Source organism: Camelina sativa, chromosome 5, assembly GCF_030686135.1.
Source record: "Camelina sativa cultivar CO46 ecotype springtype chromosome 5, ASM3068613v1".
In the NCBI taxonomy this organism is placed as follows: domain Eukaryota; kingdom Viridiplantae; phylum Streptophyta; class Magnoliopsida; order Brassicales; family Brassicaceae; genus Camelina; species Camelina sativa.
In genome coordinates, this window is record NC_141884.1 from 5727859 (window position 1) to 5749377 (window position 21519).

The 21519-nt window shown below is 34.6% G+C and overlaps 5 protein-coding genes and 1 long non-coding RNA gene across 7 annotated transcripts; 5 read left to right on the forward strand and 1 right to left on the reverse strand.

Moving 5' to 3' along the window:
- The first annotated feature begins 63 nt into the window (after positions 1-63).
- LOC104785720 (uncharacterized) lies at positions 64-2493 on the forward strand. Its single transcript, XM_010510987.2, has 8 exons — positions 64-196; positions 278-336; positions 1262-1405; positions 1503-1576; positions 1665-1719; positions 1793-1855; positions 1960-2087; positions 2183-2493. Exons 1-8 carry the CDS (start codon positions 151-153, stop codon positions 2259-2261), a joined length of 648 nt encoding a protein of 215 aa, XP_010509289.1. The 5' UTR covers positions 64-150; the 3' UTR covers positions 2262-2493.
- A 407-nt stretch (positions 2494-2900) lies between these two features.
- LOC104785722 (protein FAR-RED ELONGATED HYPOCOTYL 1) lies at positions 2901-4255 on the forward strand. Of its 2 annotated transcripts, none has more exons than XM_010510988.3 (3): positions 2901-3054; positions 3432-3904; positions 3991-4255. In XM_010510988.3, the coding sequence occupies exons 1-3, from the start codon at positions 3002-3004 to the stop codon at positions 4068-4070; spliced, it is 606 nt and encodes a 201-aa protein (XP_010509290.1). In that variant the 5' UTR covers positions 2901-3001; the 3' UTR covers positions 4071-4255. The 2 variants fall into 2 exon arrangements, with proteins under 2 accessions (XP_010509290.1, XP_010509293.1); XM_010510991.3 differs by having other exon boundaries at positions 3994-4255.
- A 110-nt stretch (positions 4256-4365) lies between these two features.
- LOC104785721 (uncharacterized) lies at positions 4366-4927 on the reverse strand. The gene is made up of 2 exons (XR_767407.3): positions 4833-4927; positions 4366-4666 (listed from the first exon to the last, which is right to left on the reverse strand). It is a non-coding gene; the product is annotated as an uncharacterized LOC104785721 (long non-coding RNA).
- A 5012-nt stretch (positions 4928-9939) lies between these two features.
- On the forward strand, positions 9940-13633 carry LOC104785724 (uncharacterized). Its single transcript, XM_010510992.3, has 6 exons — positions 9940-11951; positions 12033-12190; positions 12282-12333; positions 12434-12516; positions 12603-12696; positions 12769-13633. Exons 1-6 carry the CDS (start codon positions 10232-10234, stop codon positions 13443-13445), a joined length of 2784 nt encoding a protein of 927 aa, XP_010509294.1. The 5' UTR covers positions 9940-10231; the 3' UTR covers positions 13446-13633.
- Positions 13634-17069: 3436 nt separating this feature from the next.
- LOC104785725 (uncharacterized protein C24B11.05) lies at positions 17070-19558 on the forward strand. Its single transcript, XM_010510993.2, has 9 exons — positions 17070-17303; positions 17920-18013; positions 18109-18174; positions 18260-18357; positions 18438-18475; positions 18557-18644; positions 18751-19029; positions 19110-19175; positions 19267-19558. Exons 2-9 carry the CDS (start codon positions 17974-17976, stop codon positions 19420-19422), a joined length of 831 nt encoding a protein of 276 aa, XP_010509295.1. The 5' UTR covers positions 17070-17303; positions 17920-17973; the 3' UTR covers positions 19423-19558.
- A 98-nt stretch (positions 19559-19656) lies between these two features.
- LOC104785726 (uncharacterized protein At2g37660, chloroplastic) lies at positions 19657-21507 on the forward strand. The gene is made up of 7 exons (XM_010510994.3): positions 19657-20032; positions 20159-20430; positions 20506-20542; positions 20630-20727; positions 20817-20878; positions 20964-21087; positions 21208-21507. Exons 1-7 carry the CDS (start codon positions 19762-19764, stop codon positions 21325-21327), a joined length of 984 nt encoding a protein of 327 aa, XP_010509296.1. The 5' UTR covers positions 19657-19761; the 3' UTR covers positions 21328-21507.
- The last annotated feature ends 12 nt before the right edge of the window (positions 21508-21519 follow it).

The window sequence follows — 21519 nt, forward strand, 5'->3', positions numbered from 1 at the left end:
CTAATCCAAAGTATAATTTCACTCGGTTTAGAAAACCGAACCGGGTATAATCGGTTCGATCCCGTCTCGGTTACTAAAGTTCCACAATTTGATTTGGTCGCACCCAAAGATCGGATTTTTATCAGACGGCAAGGAGGAGGTGGGAAGAAAATGCCGGTGAGAGTCGTTGAGAGCAGCACGCCTGCCCAAGTTTCAGGTTTTGATTGCTTCTTTGGTTTGTTCCTATTCCTGAATTTGTGGTTCTCTCGCTCATTCATTGAGATTGTTTGTCATTTAGGAACTGATCCTGGGAATCGATCACAGCTTCCGCCTAGTTCACTTCTTGGTGCTGGCCAGGTAAAACGATTTATGACTGAACAAATATATGTTATTTTGCATAAATCTTTTGTGTGAAAATTAGAAATTTTGCTTTCTAGGATTGTAATGGGATGTAAAATTATAATACTTGGATTCATAAGCTGTTCTCTTCGTTTAACAAATTGGTATTATAAATGTCTGACCATAGAAAGCGATCGTGGGAGTATTGTAGGACTAGAAGAAACTCTAATTCTTGTATTTATGCTTGTGCAATCTGTGGTTATGTATGTACACTCTTTTTTATGAACATAGCCTTTTTGTGTAAGCATAATCTGAGTATACAAATCAAGACATTATCTTTAGGTAATCTTATCTATTAAGAAGGTGAAATTTCTCTGAGGGTTGAGAAGTTCTGAATATTTGAATTCACTAGAGTTGCTAATTTTCTGTTGGTTCAGTTGATCGACTGTGGTAGTTATAGAAACTCTGCTTCATAAGGGTTTGTTAATATACTTAGTGTAAATCTTGTGGGAGTGTGGCTATTGCAAGACTGGAAGGGAAGTTATAATTTTCATGTTGTTTTAGGCTTTTAGCTACTTAGAAAAGCAAAAAAACTTAGAGATCTTGTGCCTCGTTGTTTAGACTAGACACAAAGCATCATTCATAGGCAGGCACCAAACATCATGGGGGCATACACTTTCTTCCAATTAGATCTGCAACTTAACCAATGTTCTAGTTGCGTTAAGATTGTAGAGTAAAACTGATTTGTTTTTCTATGAAGTATAAGTTGGCTTTGACTGGCTTGATATCTTCTTTCATGTTGACATGTATGTTGAATCCAAGTGCACTTATATCTAGTAGGAATTGTAGAACATGTATTGGCTTTGAGAGGTTGTGTATTCATAATGAACATAAAAATGAGGGCTTTTAAGTTGTTGCATACGCACATGTTATCATGCTGCAGGCATTCTCTGGTACGCAAAATGTCTCTAATCAACAGAAGGAGGAAGCTTGGAGAGTTAACGTCCAGATACAGGGAATCGACCTTGAACATGGCTATCTTTGTGGTACCATGGAAGCTCTAAACGTTCCCATGGCCGACACTCCTGTAAGCCCTTACACTCTTACTCGTTTGTTGTCTTCAAGTTACTTCCACTTGGAATACAGTTACATGAATGATTCTTGACTGTTGTTATGTGTGTCAGGTCATAACCTTCTGGGAAGGTGAAATTGTTGATGGAAAGAATTATACTTTTTACACCGGAAAATGGGAAGCCACGTATGTCTCAAACCCTTTTTTTTTCTTAAAGATCTGAAACTGATGATTTCTTATAGTAAAATAAAGTTTTAAATTTGTGTTGTCACAGGAGGGAAGATGATATGAGACATTGGTCAAAGTTCCCATCTTTTTCGCCTCTTCAGGTAACACTCAAGTAACTTTACTTGTAGAGGGTAGTAACATCTCCTGAGCAACGTTCTGATCTTAATCCTGCAGGGTCAAGTTGAGTCTGACGGTGGCAGGCAATTGGATCTTAACAATTACCCTTATATATTTATGGTACAACTCTCAGTTTTTCCTATCAATTCTGATCATCACAGTTGTTTATCTCCAAGTATCCCATATAATTCCTGCAACTCCGGTTTAAATTACTTGCGTGGCAGAGATGGAAAGAACAATACTTTGTAAATGTTGGCACAGATTGTGGACTAACAATAGCTGGATTTTACTACGTATGCTTCTCCTGTAGTGACGGATCCATCAGCGGTTTCTATTATGATCCAAACAGTAGGTTAGTCCTCATGTTTTACAAAACTAGAATCTGTTTGTTGTTGTTGTTAATAGACAAGTTTATAAATCTTGATTTTTTGTTTTTGTTTTGGCCAGTCCGTTTCAGAAGCTGGAGCTTAAAACAGTGAACGAAGGAAGATCTGGTTTCAGCTTTTCTTCTTACGAGTTGCAATGATGAAACTTGAAAAGCCAAAACCCATCATCAGACAGCCCCATATGATGGATACACTCGTGGGCACATGCGAGGCACGTGATCCAGTACATTATGACGTGTCAATTATTATAAGATTATCATAGTAGGATATTTTTTGCTTATTAGATAGCAGACCAAACCAGTAAGAACTAAAATACTCTTTTGTCATTATGGTACAATCTAATATTTTAAGTCATATCACATTTTTAGTAAATCCTATATCTCAAAATTCCAAATAGTATGAAGAGAAAACAATACTAAAACAATTTTAAGCTGTTATTATATTCTTAGGAAAGTAAATAGATAAATCCTTATCATAACTAGATGTCAAAAAAGAATGATAAATAGACCTCATCCAAATCCCATAAAATCGTTATGGGACGATAGTAAATAAAAAGATTACAAAATCGTATGGAGCGAAAAGCTAAAAAAAGATAAAAATTAAAAAACGGTCCCGTGAAAGGGAGATGGGTCACCTCTCCGATACCCAAGATGCTTTTCACCGTGTAGTACACAAACCCCGCAAAGACGAGATCAACGGATTCAAAATGCTCCGTGGAGTTCACGTTCTTACGCTGAGCGTCATACTCTTGATGAGTAACTTTTACATTATAAAATGTTTTGCAGTTTCCAGATTTTACGACTCTCCGAAAGGGGAAAGAGCATAAAGAGAAATAATAAAACAATTTAGCTTCCAACTCTTATCTCTCTCTCTGCGATCTATGCCTGAAGTGGAACTAGTTAACAACAACGAGAAGCCATCTGAGATTAACAGGTTTTAGTTTTCCTCTTCTTGTTTTATTACCCTTTTTATCAAATATTAGATCTCTGTGTTTTGGAAAGATTAGTGTTTTAATTAACTTAGAGATCAAACTTTCTACTTATGATTCTTCTCAAGTTTCTTAAAGAAACATAATAAGATACTTTATGATGATTGATTAGCAAACCTATACATATATGTATTCATAGCTGCTGTATATGATGGAAGTATTAAGATTACAAGTTTTCATTTTTAAAAAATTTCTTAATCTCTTTATAAAGTTCAAGATCAATAAATAAACTCGATTCATATGTTTGATGATTAAGAATTAAGATTCATCCACTAGATGTTTAATCCTAATATGAGTTGTTCTGTCACGGTTTCTTTTGCAGGTTCCATCACATGATCATCACTAGTAGTAAAAATGGGTTGAAAATGGATACAGCTGATGTGAGCAAGAAGAGGAAATTTCAGACAGATCAATCTGAGTTATCATTATTACCTCTTTCCAAGCACGTTTGCTTCGCCAATAATGTTGCTTGTTCTGAAAATACCAATGGTGGCTCGGAGATTGATACAGAGTATTCGATGTCCTATGTGAACTCAACAACTTCTATGGAATGTAACAATGATGAGGTTGAGATGAAAGAGGAATCATCTGGATCGTGCAGGGGTGAAGACACGATGACCTGTTTAGAAAGCCATCTTGATTTCATCTATGGGACTCAGAAACTAGAGGATTACTCAGAGAAAGATATTGATAACCTTCTCTATCTCGATGATGAAAGAGAAGAAGAAGAAGCTAAGGGATGTAGTAATGCTGCTAAGTTTGTTCTGTCCTCAGGGAGATGGCCTGTTAACCAAGGTAATTAAAAACCGGTGTTTGGTTTGGTTTGACCATATTGATTTACTGAACCGGGAATTTCACTAACTTGGTTTTCATGTATGCAGAAGATTCTACTCTACATGACACAAAGAAGCCTACAATTGATCAAGAATTTGAACAATATTTCTCAACGCTAATGTTGTGACGAAATAATGTTATAAGACTCCAAAAATATATATGAGGATGTACATAGAGAGCTGTACTCATTCTGTTTTGATTCTTGTCAAACCTTAAAACGTTAAACTCAAAACTGATTAGAGAGCTTCTTTGAAATAATGTTTGTAAACAGGTTACAGATAAATAAATTAAAGCAACAAACAATTTTTTGCAGCTCTATTGTTTTCCAACTTTCAAGATATTGATTAGCTGCAATAAAAAAAATAGGCATATTTTCTTATGTCTAAATTAGATATAAAAGTACTTAAAATCACAAAATCTGATGATCTTGAAAGTAACTAAGATCCTTCCTTTATGTTCCTGTAATGAAGGAGAGTTACCATAAGTATTATCGGTTAATATAAATACCGTTTCCCGCTAGAATAGAACAACAAACCATTCACCATATGAATTTTCTTCTTCTTCATGTTCTCTGTTTCATGCATATTATTCACGTCCCCTGTTCCTGGCGAGCAGAACCTCTAAAACGAATTTAGCACTACTCGGATGGCAGTAGCATCATGAGAACGAGAACGACATTCACGGGTAGCCACAACTCCCTTTAGGGTGATAAAATACCAAGTACTGCATGACAAGCAAAAGAGAACATTGGGTCAAACTTAGGCTTAAGCAAAAGTTAACTAGAAGAAGTGATGAGAAAGTGAGAAACCTCAAACATCTAGAAAGAGTTTGTTGAATCAAATGGAGTATAAATATATAATATAGCTTGGCTACTGGCTAGGATGCTTACTTCAACTGCATGTTCTCAACTCTCTAGATACGTTGTGAAATTTCCAAAGCCTAGGAGATCAAGACGGCATATGCTGAGCAATAAAAGGTAGACTCACCCTTTCCACTGCTATCCTCGTCACATTTATAATCTTGACATCTATTTGTATGGGCCGACACGCATGACACATTTAGTTGTATCTTAGTCCACAACATGCCGACACAAAAATAAACCGGATGTTTTGATCTTAGCTTACTTTAACCATTAGAATTCCATTTTTATTTACTACACCCTTTATGAAGTTCAAGATCACCTATATGTCTATATCTTAGAATCTATATATAATAGCATACCCACTTTTTTGTGTCAATTTTTAATCCAACGGATGAGATTGGTTCCAGTTTTAATCCAACGGTTTAAAATTATTAATCGTGTCTTTTCGTCGCACTCCCATCTTTCAAAAATCACATCTCTTAGTCTTTGCATCTCTTTGTTGTACCTCCTGGTTTCAAAAATCACATCCATTCATTTTATACCTTTTAAATCACACATCTTAGTCTTTGCATCTCTTTGTTGTACCTCTTGGTCTCAAAAATCACATCCATTAATTTATACACCTTTTAATTTCACACCTCTATTTGTTACACCTCTTTGTTGTACCTCAATGTCTTACACCTCTTTGTTTTACCTATTATTCATGTCTTTTCATTACACCCCCATCTTTCAAAAATCACATCTCTTAATTTTAACACATTTTTATTTCATACCTCTATGTCTTACACCTCTTTGTTGTATCTCCATGTTTTTCATCTATATATAATAGCAAACCCACTTTTTTGTGTCAATTTTTAATCCAACGGATGAGATTGGTTCCAGATTTAATCCAACGGTTTAAAATTATTAATCGTGTCTTTTCGTCGCACCCCCATCTTTCAAAAATCACACCTCTTAGTCTTTGCATCTCTTTGTTGTACCTCCTGGTTTCAAAAGTCACATCCATTCATTTTTACATATTTTAAATCACACCTCTTAGTCTTTGCATCTCTTTGTTGTACCTCCTGGTCTCAAAAATCACATCCATTAATTTTTACACCATTTAATTTCATACCTCTATGTATTACACCTCTTTGTTGTACCCCAATGTCTTACACCTCTTTGTTTTACCTATTATTCATGCCTTTCATTACACCCCCATCTTTCAAAAATCACACCACTTAATTTTAACACCTTTTTATTTCATACCTCTATGTCTTACACCTCTTTGTTGTATCTCTATTTTTCTCATCTATATATAATAGCAAACCCACTTTTTTGTGTCAATTTTTAATCCAATGGATGAGATTGGTTCCAGTTTTAATCCAACGGTTTAAAATTATTAATTGTGTCTTTTCGTCGCACTCCCATTTTTCAAAAATCACACCTCTTAGTCTTTGCATCTCTTTGTTGTACCTCCTGGTTTCAAAAATCACATCCATTCATTTTTACACCTTTTAAATCACACATCTTAGTCTTTGCATCTCTTTGTTGTACCTCTTGGTCTCAAAAACCACATCCATTAATTTTTACACCTTTTAATTTCACACCTCTATGTGTTACACATCTTTGTTGTACCTCAATGTCTTACACCTCTTTGTTGTACCTATTATTCATGTCTTTTCATTACACCCCCATCTTTCAAAAATCACACCTCTTAATTTTAACACATTTTTCTTTCATACCTCTATGTCTTACACCTCTTTGTTGTATCTCCATGTTTCTCATCTATATATAATAGCAAACCCATTTTTTGTGTCAATTTTTAATCCAACGGATCAGATTGGTTCCAGTTTTAGTCCAACGGTTTAAAATTATTAATCGTGTCTTTTCGTCGCACCCTCATCTTTCAAAAATCACACCTCTTAGTCTTTGCATCTCTTTGTTGTACCTCCTGGTTTCAAAAATCACATCCATTCATTTTTACACCTTTTAAATCACACCTCTTAGTCTTTGCATCTCTTTGTTGTACCTCATGGTCTCAAAAATCACATCCATTAATTTTTACACCTTTTAATTTCACACCTCTATGTGTTACACCTCTTTGTTGTACCTCAATGTCTTACATCTCTTTGTTTTACCTATTATTCATGTCTTTTCATTACACCCTCATCTTTCAAAAATCATACCTCTTAATTTTAACACATTTTTATTTCATACCTCTATGTCTTACACCTCTTTGTTTTATCTCCATGTTTCTCATCTATTAATTTTGACACCTTTTTATTTTACACCTCTATGTCTTACACCTCTTATATATTTACTTTTTTGGACAACATAAGTTTTAAAAATTGTTTTCTGAGTACTAAAAGACTGTTTAATTGAAGTGTTTTTCAACTAACAAGCATCAATCTCTAATTCAAGGTAATTTAATATTTTCGCTGACCTGTAGTGCTTCTTCGGTTAGATTATTATTATTGTTAGTCGACACTACTAAGTTCATACATTAATCTTAGTTTTGTAAACTTTTAGTCTCTTCAATATTTTTAGCCTTTCCGGTTTTCATGTTTTTGATCCGTTGAATAAATACGCGTGCTATAATTTTTTGCATGGCTAATCTTTCTAATTCTCAATGTGCATATTTTATTTTTTGACTTTCTGGAAAAACCAAAACCAAATCACGAGAGGAACGATGATATGCAGTGATGCTAAGCCAAATTTTTTTAACAAACATGGTATAATTATAAATTTATATATGTTCTATTATTTAACCTATTTATTTTTTTTAACAAACATGGTATAAATGTAAAAATCCTTTTTTATATGTAGGATTTCCATTAGATATAAATGATCCAGGTTAGTTTCCATTCTTTTGTAAATAAAGCTTTTAAAATTTTAGTTGAATTTTAATTTTTTAACTTTCTGGGTATCAAACATTTTGATAATATATAGAAATATTATAAATTAGCATGGAAATAGAGAGTGTCAAAGAAAAAGTCAGACATACTTGTGACAACACAAAATCAAATTCTAGAAAGCGTAAGCACGACCAAATGACAAGTCAAGTTAGAAAGAAAAGATCTACTAAAGGTAACTTATTTAGTCTTTGATGCCTTTCTAACAAATTTGTATATACAATTTTTTAAAAACATAATGTATAACATTCACTTTTAGAGTGATCTGGAATCTGCCAAAAAATAAGAAAATGCAAGTAATTTCTAAAATTAGTGTTTAACCCAAAGAAGAAAACATCAAAAGGTGAGATATTGTTATCACATGTTTCACCACATCGACTTTGTTTTCGCTGTCGTTGATTGAAGAACATGATGATACCGATTCATAGACATAAGTGGGAAATCAATTCCTAATATATGGAAAATATACAGATATAAACTTCAATCTAGCAAAAACCGCACACACTTTTCCTTCTAGCAGTTTAAAATTATTAATGATCCCAACAGTTGCAAATTATTAATCGTGTCTTTTCGTCGTGTCTCCATCTTTCAAAAATCACACCTCTTAAGTTTTGCATCTCTTTGTTGTACCTCCATGTTTCAAAAATCACATCTATTTATTTTTACACTCTTTTTATTCCATACCTCTATGTTTCCATTTCTTGGTTGTACCTCCATGTTTCAAAGATCACATCCATTAATTTTTTTACACATTTTTATTGCACACCTCTATGTTTTACATCTCTTGTTTATTATATATAAACTTTTCTGGACAACATAAACATGTTTCTAAAAATTGTTTTCTGAGTATTTTCAAAACTTACAAGTTAATAAAATAAAATTAAAGAATTGTTTTATTGAAGTTTTTTCAAAAAAATATAATAGCAAATCCACTTTCTGTGTCAACTTTAATCCAACGGATGAGATTAATTCCAATTTTCCATCTAACGGTTTAAAATTACTGATGATCCCAACAGTTGCAAATTATTAATCGTGTCTTTTCGTTGTACCCCCATCTTTCAAAAATCACACCTCTTAATTTTTGCATCTCTTTGTTGTACCTCCATGTTTCAAAAATCACATCTATTTATTTTTACACATTTTTTATTTCACACCTCTATGTTTACATCCAGGTTCGGCCCGTGGCTAAAGCCCGTGAAGCTCGTGCTTTAAGCATCACGAAAATATATAAGTTGTAAGGGTATCAGATTTCAAAAGTGTGCTGTGGTGTAGTGGTTAACACATGTTTGAATGTTTTATATGTTGAGAGTTCGAACCAGACTTGATGCATTTTTGTGTTTTCATTTTATTTTTGTCTTTAGAGGATTCAAAAAAAAAAATTTTGCTTTAGGCATAAATATCTACTGCGCCGGCCCTGTTTACATCTCTTTGTTGTACCTCCATGTTTCAATATCACATCTATTAAATTTTACACCTTTTTATTTCACACCTCTATGTCTTACACCTCTTTGATTATTATATAGAAACTTTTCTAGACAACATAAACAAGTTTCGAAAAATTGTTTACTGAGTATTTTTAAAACTTACAAGTTAATAAGTAAAACTTAAGAATTGTTTTATTGAAGTGTTTTTTAAAAATTTTAAACATATAATAGCAAACCCACTTTTTTGTGTCAACTTTAATCCAATGGATGAGATTAGTTCCACTTTTCCATGTAACGGTTTAAAATTATTAATAATCCCAACAGTTGCATATTATTAATCGTGTCTTTTCGTCGTGTCCCTATCTTTCAAAAATTACACTTCTTAAGTTTTGCATCTCTTTGTTGTACCTCCATGTTTCAAAAATCACATCTATCCTTTATTTTTACACCTTTTTATTTCATATTTCTACGTTTATACCTCTTTGTTGTACCTCAATGTTTCAAATATCACATCATATTAATTTTTACACCTTTTTATTTCACAACTTTTTGTTTTTGTTACTCTTTGTTTATATAAAGTTCCAATGTGTTAATACAACAAATGTTTTGTTTCGTTTTTTACTCAAAATGTAGAATTAACAATGTTAATTATTTCAAATTTTTACTTTACCGTGCAGCAACGCACGGGCCGACATCCTAGTTGATATAAAACAAAAAAAAAACCTTAAAGTTAGTGTTATTTATTTATAAAAAGATTTGGGTCACACGTAAAGTCTAACATCAACTATATGATTTATTTCGTATTATTATATAGTCAAAGAACCCCAAACGTAAATTAGATTTGTTGAAGTATGACGGAAGCAAAACATGCATCCACGACCTCTGTTTTGAAAATAAGATCTTAATTTTTATGAACGTGAAGAGATGAAATGTCTTTTACAAACAGAGCAAACACGTCTTCGACACTTTCCCCCATATTTCCCGATTTGCCCATCCTTCCATAACGCTGCCCTCTGAAATTGAATTAAAAAAAAAATCAAAATCTGTTTCTCAAATTCAATTTCTGGAGATTTTCGAATTCGTTTGTTGTTGTTGAAGAAGAACACAAATGGAAGAAAGAAACGGAGGAAACAACAAAATGAATCGGAAGAGAACAATGACGATGAACTGGGAAGGATTAGGTGATTTCGAAGAAGACGAAGACGACGAAAGGTTCTTCGAAACTCATGATCGTCTCTCTTCTGCTTTACCTTTCGACATGTCTGTTGCTAATTCCTCTTCTTCCGACGACGAAGACGAAGATTTCGACGATTGTCGTCTCTCTTTCTCCTCCGCCGTCTCTTCCTTAACCACCGCCTCTAGAAAGTTCCGTACGCCGTCCATGTCTCCTGATTACGATATCTGGATGGCTGCTCCCGGATCGATTTCTGAACGACGTCGCCGTCTTCTCCACGGCATGGGACTTGCTAGCAATAAAGATATGGTCAGTGCTGCTGTTTCCATCCGCCGCGTTGTTTCTAACGCTGCTACTGCTAGTAACGGTGAAGATAATAAAAAGATGAAGATGAAGGGTAAGATTAAGAATGGTGAACCGGAGATTGAAGATCACGATCATCATCATCATCATGACAACGTTCCGGTTATGCTTGCTAGGTCGAGATCAGAATCTGATATCGAGAGGTTCTTGATTGAGAGAAGGAGGAAAGATGAGATTTTAGGGAAAGTCTCAAAGCAGAGACTCACGAGAACCTATTCTGCTATTGGAGCTACACGGACGAGGATTTGTCATTACCAAACTCCGATCAGACAATCACCCCCTGCTGTTTGTCGTAACGGTAAGGCTTCCCGCGTTGGTGGTGGTGGTTCAGAGGCGTTGACGTCAGCGGTTGGTGCGTTTTTCTTGATTAAGAATCTTGATACAGGGAAAGAGTTTATAGTGAATGAGTATGATGAAGATGGGATGTGGAATAGGCTTAGTGATTTACAAACAGGGAAGCAATTAACTTTGGAGGAGTTTGAGAAATGTGTTGGCTACTCACCTGTGGTTAAAGAGCTTATGCGTAGAGAGAATGTGAACAGGATTAACTACGAACCTATTATGGATTTAAGGAAGTTTAATTCGTATCTTTCCAAGAGTGTGAGGTTGAGTAAGAGAAGAGGAGCTGCCTTGTTGAAGAACATTAAAGGTGTTGCTCATTCCATGAGTTTACGTGTTGCGGATAAAGATGGAAACGATGGAAGCACCTCCACGGATAGTCCTAGGAAAGGGAAAGATAGTAATAAACATGGTAAAGCTAATGAGTGGGTGAAAGTGAGACCTACAGGGAAGTCTTATAAAGAATTGAGTGCTTTGCATATGTGTCAAGAGATTCAAGCTCATGAAGGTGCGGTTTGGACTATCAAGTTTAGTCAAGATGCTCATTATCTTGCGAGTGGAGGAGCTGATAGAGTCATTCATGTGTGGGAGGTTCAAGAATGTGAACTGATGTCTATGAATGAAGGGAGTCTTACTCCTATTCATCCTTCGCTTTGTGACTCGTCTGGGGAAAGATCATGTGGTGGAAATGAGATGACAGACAAGAAAAAGAAAGGGAAAAGTGCCTCGGGGAGAAGAAGCAATCACATTCCGGATTACGTGCATGTTCCTGAAACCGTCTTCTCCTTTTCTGATAAGCCTGTTTGCTCTTTGAAAGGTCATTTGGATGCTATTTTGGATCTGTCATGGTCTAAATCTCAGCTTCTTCTTTCGTCTTCCATGGACAAAACAGTCAGGTTATGGGATCTTGAAACCAAAACATGTCTCAAATTGTTTGCCCACAATGACTACGGTGAGATACACATCTTTTTTATCCAGTCAGGCTATAATTTTGCTGCATACACTTTTGACCATTTTTACATTGATTCAACAGTGACATGTATTCAGTTCAGTCCAGTGGATGAAAATTATTTCTTAAGTGGATCACTTGACGCTAAGATAAGGATATGGAGCATACAAGATCGACATGTTGTGGAATGGAGTGATCTCCATGAAATGGTCACTGCTGCTTGTTACACTCCAGACGGTCAGGTAATTTGCTCTGTTTCTTGCAGTAGTCTTTAAAATCCAATCCATTGCTGTTTTCTAATGATGGACATTTTGGTTTTTTTTCGGATTGAAGGGTGCACTTATCGGGTCACATAAAGGAATTTGCCGTGCTTACGATACAGAAGGTTCTTCCTAAGCTCTTTCTGATTCAAAACATCACTTCCTATAGTTGAATACTCCTTTTCATTGCTATGCGTTTTTTTTTCTTCTTCTTCTGTAGAACAGATTGTAAGCTAAATCAAACTAGTCAGATTGATGTTCAGAGCAATAAGAAATCACAAGCGAGAAGGAAGATCACTAGTTTTCAGGTTCGTGTCCTTAAAAACCAAAACTCCTCTTTAAGACTTGAGTAAACAAACACCATAAAATGTTTACAAGTTGATGCATTATATAGTTTTCCCCGGTGAATCCATCCGAAGTTCTTGTCACATCTGCTGATTCACGGATTCGAATTTTAGACGGTTCTGAAGTTATTCACAAATTCAAAGGTAAATACTCTACAAGCACCAGTACGCAGAGAGCTAACAACAACAACAAAAACTGATACTTTTTGTTGACAGGCTTTAGAAACACGTGCAGCCAACTCTCTGCTTCGTATAGCCAAGACGGGAAATACATAATCTGTGCGAGCGAAGACTCTCAGGTTTACTTGTGGAAGAACGACAGTCACCGAACAAGATCAACAGTCACAACACAATCTCACGAACATTTTCACTGCAAAGATGTCTCAGCCGCGGTTCCTTGGCACGGTCATGTTAGAGGGGAGCCACCACCAGTTCAGATTCACTCTAAACGCCACTCAAAGCGCATATCAACTTCAAGCCAGCCTTCATCCTCCACAAGCTCACCAACAAGAGAAGAATACTCGGCGACAGCACCAACTACATCCAACCGCAATAAAAAACCGGGGTTACCTCCAATGCCTAAGAAAGCCGCTACGCAAAGTCCTCTGCAACCAGAGGAAGAGGCGGGACCGGAGCTGGGAAGCTGCAGCGCGTCGTCGAGTATGAACGGTTCAGAGCAGCATTCATCAAGGTTTGGGGAATCCCCATCGATAAACACATCGTCAAGGTTATCTTCATGGTCGTGGTTCGACGGTGGTGGCCACGGTCCACACACTGTACAGCCAACGGCTTGGGGGATGGTGATTGTAACGGCTACAGTTCATGGAGAGATCAGATCTTATCAAAACTTTGGCTTACCAAGAAGAATCGGTCGCCAAACGACACTCTTTTGATTTCAAAGGAACAAATCGGCGTTTCTTTTCTTGACTTGTAACTTTGTTTCTTGTAGAGTACGTAAAGAAACTGTCTTATAGTGTTGAGAACCTCTCTCGACGTTCATTTTTATTTTTGTATTTGTATCATCAACACAAACAAAAAGTTGTGTAGTTCTCCAAATAGAAATCAAAAAAACAATTTGCTCCTCTTTTGTTTTCTGCGTTTTCTCGATCTCTACATCTATTTGATAACAAACGATTGAATATACGAAAAAGAATAAAAAAACGAAAGTAAATTGAATATTGTTCTGTAAATTACTATGTATATAAAAATCTACAAGCTACATCATCGAAAAATTAACGATGCTGTGATGATGATGTTGTGATGACCGTCATTGTTGATGTTATCATGATGATTGATGATGGCCAGTGTTGGTCAAACTTGGAACATCATTTGTTCCCGTTTGACTATTTTCTAGATCAAAAGCATCGGACAGATACGTCTCCTCTCCGCAATTGCTGCAACCAGAGATGACACAACATACGAGAAGAATGGCAGCAAGACAAGCGAGGACTATGAATGTAACGAAAGCAATATCCATCTTGTATATTTTAGTATAGGAAGAGCAGATTAGGTTTTGGGTTTAGAGAACAATCTTGATGTATTATATTTGACTCAATCTAGAAAAATCATATTTATTAGTTGGTAAATATGAGACTGATATCTTTAATATTTTTACCCAAAAAGAAAAAAAAAATCATTAATACTCCCAAATAGTGTTATTCTAGAGATTTTTCCATGTTTTACAAAGAGTATCATTTTACAATTTAATGTGTTTTTACATTAAATTTTTTAATTTACCTCTTAACCCAAAGCTCATTTTCATTCAATTTAAACCATTAGGCACTTATTAAAAATGGACAAACATGTATAGTTCTATCTTTTCTTAATTGATGTGAATGGTGTCAAAATGACACTATTTGTGAATCAGATGGAGCACTAAAGTCTAATTATATTATATGAAACCTAATTCTATTTGGAAGGTAATCTTGAGGTTAAATAGCAGTGCAAGTATATTAATTTTCAAGATAACAGTGAATATTAAAGGATAACGGATAACAAGAGTGCAATTTAACATTATCTTTTTACTTTTTATTTTAATTTCAAAACTTACAGCTGCATTTTGCATATATTGATTGGTAAAATTTAAGCTTTTTAATTAATATTTATGGTTTGATATAAAATTTTCAAAATGGTTTATTGGGAAAATCAGTGTATATTTTTAAATTTTTGGATTTTGTTTTTTTCAATAATCACTAAAGTTACAAAAGTGGCATCGCAACCGTTCATAGGAAGGAACGAAAACAATGAAATCATTACTGCGAAAAGGACCAAATGGTTATTTTCAAGATGCCCAATCACACGTACACGTACTGATGTACTTGTGAATTGTGATACAATGATGATAAATATTACTTCCACACGTCAAACTTGTCACCTAAAACTTCAAAGTGATATAGGAGTACGTAGGATAAGTTTGTATCCATATATGTAGAGTGGATATCCTCAAATGTTAGGATTACAGAACTATCAAAATCCGGATTCGATTTTCAGTTTTAGTTGTCAAGCAGTAAGAAAACACTGATTTAATGACAATAATAAATTACCAGGGTACAATAGAGTCAAAAATTCATAACTTAATTACTAGGCAGTGCCGTTCCTCATGTATATTGAAAAGGGCATTTGCTCAAGGCCCCATAATACAAAAAAATTGTAAGGTCAAATATATTTTTTAAGTTAGCTTATGTGTTTAGTTTGAAAATGTGTTTACGCTTTTTATTTTAAAAATCTATAATATTTTGTTTGTTATTAATTCTTCTTATTTCATATTTCATAATTTTTTATTTGCATTATTAAAGTATTTTATAATTTTTTAAATGTTTGAAGGAAAATGAAAAACTACATAAAAGTTGAAAACTTGTATTAAAAATTTATACGAAAAGATATTATTAATTAACTAACAAAATGCTAATGTATAATAGCAAATAAAATAGTCTCTCAAATATCATGCCATCTATTTTTATTGTCACATTAGCATTTTGTTAGTGTGGTTGAAAATTTTCAACTTTAATTTCATGTGGTTTTTCAATTTTACTTTCAAACATCTAATACATTATAAAATACATACGTAAAAATATTTTACTTATGTTTTGTTTATATTTTACATTTGTTTTGCTTAGTTTTTGTTAATATCTACTCCCTCTGTCTCACAAAGATTGAAGTTTAGGATTTTACACACATATTAAGACAGAGAGAATATATGATTTATTTTTCTAATACTTTTTCACTTTCCCACCTTCCCACTTTTACACTCCATACACTCTACATCATCAGTAATCATTAAAACAAAAATTTATTAAAAATATTCAAAACATCAATCTTGTTGGGACAAAGAAAATTCTCTAAAACTTCAATCTTTGTGAGACAGAGGGAGTATTCAATATTTCAAAGAACCAAAAAATGACTAATTTGCTGCCATATATAAACAATCACACTTACAATTTATATTTATATAAAATTTAATGTAAACTATATTCAATGTATCAAGCAATCAGATAATTTATATATATGTAGATGATTTTTTCATAGTCACAAAATAATATAAATATATAAACAACTAAAAGTATATATCATCTACGTTTCTGATGGGTAATCATCTATTATATATATATCATTTTTAAATTTTTTTAACACGAAATAAAACCAATTTTTTCGCCCCTAACCCTATATGAACATAAGCATGGCACTGTTACTAGGATTGAATAATGAGTGTGATCTATATATTATAATCATCAAGGTTCTAGAAAATTAAAATTATCATAGGAAACAAAACCGTGTGGTACAAGTCCTCTTGTTGATCAATTATTGTATGATAGCAGTGTTGGTCAATTATTGAAGGGGTAAGTTTGTTCGAAAACAAAACAAAACAAAACAAAAGTACTAATCAAGAATAATAGAAGATGAGAAGGTGACAGCTCATCGTCTTAAAACTCTTTTTTGTGTTGGTCCTATCATAAGTAATCAGTAATCACATGATTCTTTTGTTCAAAGTTGGTCGTAAATCAATAGCTGTATTCACTGCATCTACACCACACACATGCCTTTGGCTTTAGTTTTCTTTCGTATCATTCTCATCAACTCTTGTACTTGCAACAAGTTCCAAATGAAGGGGTAAAGATAATTATCTACTAGTCGGGTTAAAACAACTTAAACAAGATCATATAGTTTTTTAAACCAGAAAGCTTATACGATACTGCCAAAATACGTATATATCTCTAAACAATTGTTGTATAATTTATTGTATTTTATGTTGTTATATTTCGCAAAAGAAAAAGAAAAACCTTATAAGATTAACATAATTTTGGGTGTATGTAAGTAAATATGTTACGGTTTTATTTTCTAACGATAAATTTTTCAGAATGTATAATTATTTTGAGTATGTCTACTATGTTTGACAAATTGATGGTAAACCTAAAATTATGTAGTCAGAAAAAGTGCATTGTTTTAGTTCCGGTTTGACGATGACTCAAATTGAACACGTAACGCAACTGTATATGTATTCTAAAAATATTTTAATTAATGAAATGATATGGCCAAAAATTAAAATTGTTAACTGAAAATTGCCGAAAAAGAAAAGAAAAAAATGGGAAGCACGTAAAAGTTGAACACCGCGTTGGCTTTTTCTCCTCTATATAAAGCCTTTTGCCTCTAATCTTTCTCCTTCCCTTTCTTCTTCTTCTGCCTTTGTTTGGCCTCTCACGCCTTGTCCTCTGCGTTTTCATTAGCTAAGCTAAGCCATTTGTTTCTTAGATCAGGTTCGATAATATATTACATAGATACTTCTTCTTTTCTTTTCTTTTTGTGTTTGCTATTAATTCTCACTTTTTTTATGACTTGATTTCCAAATTTATGGAAACTTTAGGTTACATGCATTTACGCAAAACTTGAAGAAATTCTTGTTACTAAATGGCTTCATAGTTCATATGATAAAACTACATTGTTCATAACTACATATAATCTGTTAATTGCTATAGAGGTTCTCAACCACGTCAAATTGTAGGTTTTAATCTTTCGTTACGTCTTGATTATTTCTGATATACTTTTTTTTTTTTTTTGTGCGAAGTTAAAAGACCATAATTGTATTTTTCGTTCCCTGTACTTAAATTCTTTTTGGTTTATAAAAACTATTATGAACATTTTAGATCAAATTAAGTGAATATGTTTATTGTACTATTTAAGATTATGAGTGGTCGGTGTGACACCAGCCAATCAAACATAATTCTTATCCCCAAACATATGGAGATGAGTTAAACTTGCACACTTTGGCTGTTTGGTTCCCACCACTTTTGTCTGAATCTCTGTTTCTTCCTCTTCTTTGATTATTAAGCATCATTGTCACTGAGTCTAATAAGATTCTCTCTTTATATAAAGATTCTCGAGGAGTGAGTAAAACAAGCGATAATCATCTCTCATCATCGACTAAATATGGAGATTGAGCTTTCAAAATATGATACCCTTCTATTTGGTAAGACACTCGTTGCTCTGTTCTTTTTTCCTTCGGAAAATTTTCTCTGTTTTGTTATCTGAAACAATATCTGTATTTTTGTGGAAATTTTGTAGATCTTGATGATACCCTTTATCCACTTAGCTCTGGAATTGCAAAAGAATGTGGAAAAAACATCAAAGGTGACTTTTGTTTATCCGAAATCAATTTCTTGTTCTGCAAGTCACTACGTTTTCTTTAAAAAATTTGTTGTTTCTTTTGTTGTAGATTACATGGTAGAGAAGCTTGGAATCGACAAGAATAAGATCCTGGAGTTATCTAATTCACTTTACAAAAATTATGGAACTACCATGGCCGGTCTTCGAGTAAATTTTACTTTTCTCTTTTGAACTTAAATGAATCCATAGCTTAATTCTTAACCGAGTTTAATCATAATTATTTTCAGGCGATAGGTTATAACTTCGATTATGACGAGTATCACAGGTATATATATACACAAAATCTCATCGCACAGTATACCAAGTCATAGGATGATTCTGAATTTCTCTTGTTTTTTCCTAACAGTTTTGTACATGGGAGACTACCTTATGAGAACATCAAGCCAGATCCCATTTTGAGAAGTCTCTTACTTAGCCTACCTCTTCGCAAGATCGTAATCATTCTTCTCAACTTAATCATTCCTACAAAAAAAAAATCTCAATCAAAAGTCTTATCTTTAAATTCTCTCATATATATTTCTCTGTCACAATTTTTTTCAGATCTTCACAAACGCAGATAAGTTGCACGCAGCAAGAGCACTAGAGAGGCTAGGGTTAGAGGACTGTTTCGAAGGAATACTTTGCTTTGAATCATTAAATTCTACTAGTAATCGTGAAAACGTTAGTTATGACAAGAATGAGATCTTCGACATCATCGGATACTTATCCGATCATGAACAGACAGTTTCCGCTTTACCTAAGACACCTATTGTCTGCAAACCATCTGAAACCGCCATAGCAAAGGCTCTTGAAATCGCCAACATCGACCCTCAAAGAACCGTTAGTACCTCTCTTTAAGAGTTGACATAATACTTTAGACGGCCATTTGTTTGTTTTTAATGGGTTGTTGTTTCTTGTAGTTGTTCTTCGATGACAGTGTTCGAAACATACAGGCCGGTAAACGCGTTGGTCTGGATACTGTTCTGGTAAGTCTTTAAAAAAACACGTTTCATCATTTACTCTAAGTAGTAAAAAGGTCGAGACTATAATGGAGTGATGTGAATTGTTTTGGTGTAGGTGGGAACTTCACAGAGAATGAAATATGCAGATTATGCGTTAGAAAACATTCATAACCTTAAGGAGGCTTTGCCAGAGCTCTGGGTATCAGAGACTAAGCCTGAACAAGTTAGCTACACCGCAAAGCTTGCCGTTGAAACTCCGGTTATAGCCTAATAAATTAAACTCCGGTTATTTGAAGAATCCAGCAGTAATTTAAAAATCTCTGTTGTAGTTTTTGTAAATAACCTTTTTCCTTCTGGCTCAAGTTTATTAATTAATTAAATAATAAAAATCAGATTATCGGATCAAATGATACAAAACGCTGGACTAAAAAAATCGGCCTTGGCCCAATACAATATAAGGCCCGTTTAAAGCGCATTGGAATAAAATAAAATAAAGTTTCAAATAATTCAAAAGATAAGGTGACGTGGCGTAAAATCAGAAATTTCGATATCTTCTACTCACTCTCTCTCTCTCTAGTCATCGTCTGAGCTAAACCAAATTCTCCAGTCAATGGCGATGATGACGACGACGACGACAACGAAAACATTCTTCCATCCACAGCTTCCTGCTAACACTCACAAATCCGGAGCTGTAGCTTCTTCCTTCGTCTCAGTTCCTCGTTCGTCGTCTCTTCAATTTCGCTCACTTGTTTCGGATTCAACATCGATTTGTAATCGAAGTAAGTTAACCGGAAAGCTCAGAAGAGTATCCGTTATCGTTTCCGCAGCCGCCACATCTGAACCTCTCACCGTCCTCGTCACCGGTGCCGGTGGTAGAACAGGTTCATTTGACTCTTTCTCTAATCTATCATAATTAGCTAAAGAAGATTTTTAGATTCTCTCTACAATGTGGTATTGTGCAATTCCATAAGAACACTGTTTAATGTTGATGGTGAATAATGTGACAGGGCAAATTGTGTTCAAGAAATTGAAGGAGAGGTCGGATCAGTTTGTGGCGAGGGGTTTAGTGAGGACAAAGGAGAGCAAGGAAAAGATCAGTGGAGAGGATGAGGTGTTCATTGGAGATATCAGAGATCCTGCAGCCGTTGCTTCTGCTGTTGAAGGAATTGATGCTTTGGTCATTCTTACTAGTGCTGTACCGAAAATGAAACCAGGTTTTGATCCTAGTAAAGGAGGGAGACCTGAGTTCTACTTTGACGATGGAGCTTATCCAGAACAGGTGACTACATTGATGCCTTCTTGTGGTTTTTTTTTCGTTCTTCTTGGTTTTTGATAGTTGGAGTTTTTCTGGCAGGTTGATTGGATTGGTCAGAAGAATCAGATAGACGCTGGTTTGTATTACTATTCATCATCTCTTTTGAGTTTTTGTATGTGTGTGTGTATCAGCTAAGGTGCTTATTGTTTGCTGAAATATGTAGCTAAGGCTGCGGGAGTTAAGCAGATTGTTTTGGTTGGGTCGATGGGAGGAACAAACCTTAATCACCCTCTCAATAGTATTGGCAATGCCAACATTTTGGTGAGACTCGTCCTTCTCTGTTTTCTTCAATACAAAGAGATTAAGTTTCACAGCAAATGGTTCAGAAGTCTTTCTGCAATTTTGTATAGGTTTGGAAGAGAAAGGCTGAGCAATACTTGGCTGATTCTGGTATTCCATACACCATCATCAGGTAAACTTTATTGTTGTTTACTTGCATCCGATACAAATTGCAATGGCGGAGTTCTCATCTTGCAATATTGCTCTTTTGGATTCAGGGCGGGAGGTCTTCAGGACAAGGAAGGTGGCATTCGTGAATTACTCGTGGGAAAAGATGACGAGCTTCTCGAGACAGAAACAAGAACAATCGCAAGGCCTGATGTTGCAGAAGTCTGTGTTCAGGTGGGTTCATTATGATCAAAAGAAATTTCATAAACTGGATGATCCATCTATCAACAGTCGCCATATTTTTTATACCAGTTTTTGCTTCTCCTAATCATGGTAAGTGTTCTATTTATGCAGGCGTTGCAACTTGAGGAGGCAAAATTCAAAGCACTTGACCTGGCCTCAAAGCCCGAGGGAACAGGCACCCCAACAAAGGATTTCAAGGCCCTTTTCGCTCAAGTAACCACTAAGTTCTGATCTCATGATTAAGTATTTTTTGTTCTCTTTGTCCTCGTAGCAGAGTCCTAGGATTGACAATGAGAGGAATCAGTTCTGTATGTGTGTGAACCGGCTCTTTCAATTTCTCATGAGGCCATGCTTGCCCTAGATTCTAAGTAACAACAAAAGCTTTTGAAATATATTTAGAGATCACCAAAACTCACATAATAG

Bases quoted from the DNA above. Each gene is read 5' to 3' on its own strand.
- LOC104785720 (XM_010510987.2), top strand. From the start codon at position 151: ATGCCGGTGAGAGTCGTTGAGAGCAGCACGCCTGCCCAAGTTTCAG. The intron at 337-1,261 runs GTAAAACGATTT...ATCATGCTGCAG, and splicing joins CACTTCTTGGTGCTGGCCAG to GCATTCTCTGGTACGCAAAA. The intron at 1,720-1,792 runs GTAACACTCAAG...TTAATCCTGCAG, and splicing joins CATCTTTTTCGCCTCTTCAG to GGTCAAGTTGAGTCTGACGG.
- LOC104785722 (XM_010510988.3), top strand. From the start codon at position 3,002: ATGCCTGAAGTGGAACTAGTTAACAACAACGAGAAGCCATCTGAGATT. The intron at 3,055-3,431 runs GTTTTAGTTTTC...TTTCTTTTGCAG, and splicing joins AAGCCATCTGAGATTAACAG to GTTCCATCACATGATCATCA. The intron at 3,905-3,990 runs GTAATTAAAAAC...TCATGTATGCAG, and splicing joins GAGATGGCCTGTTAACCAAG to AAGATTCTACTCTACATGAC.
- LOC104785724 (XM_010510992.3), top strand. From the start codon at position 10,232: ATGGAAGAAAGAAACGGAGGAAACAACAAAATGAATCGGAAGAGAACA. The intron at 11,952-12,032 runs GTGAGATACACA...TTGATTCAACAG, and splicing joins GTTTGCCCACAATGACTACG to TGACATGTATTCAGTTCAGT. The intron at 12,334-12,433 runs GTTCTTCCTAAG...TCTGTAGAACAG, and splicing joins CCGTGCTTACGATACAGAAG to ATTGTAAGCTAAATCAAACT.
- LOC104785725 (XM_010510993.2), top strand. From the start codon at position 17,974: ATGGAGATTGAGCTTTCAAAATATGATACCCTTCTATTTG. The intron at 18,476-18,556 runs GTATATATATAC...TTTTCCTAACAG, and splicing joins GATTATGACGAGTATCACAG to TTTTGTACATGGGAGACTAC. The intron at 19,176-19,266 runs GTAAGTCTTTAA...GTTTTGGTGTAG, and splicing joins TTGGTCTGGATACTGTTCTG to GTGGGAACTTCACAGAGAAT.
- LOC104785726 (XM_010510994.3), top strand. From the start codon at position 19,762: ATGGCGATGATGACGACGACGACGACAACGAAAACATTCTTCCATCCA. The intron at 20,728-20,816 runs GTGAGACTCGTC...AATTTTGTATAG, and splicing joins TTGGCAATGCCAACATTTTG to GTTTGGAAGAGAAAGGCTGA. The intron at 21,088-21,207 runs GTGGGTTCATTA...CTATTTATGCAG, and splicing joins TTGCAGAAGTCTGTGTTCAG to GCGTTGCAACTTGAGGAGGC.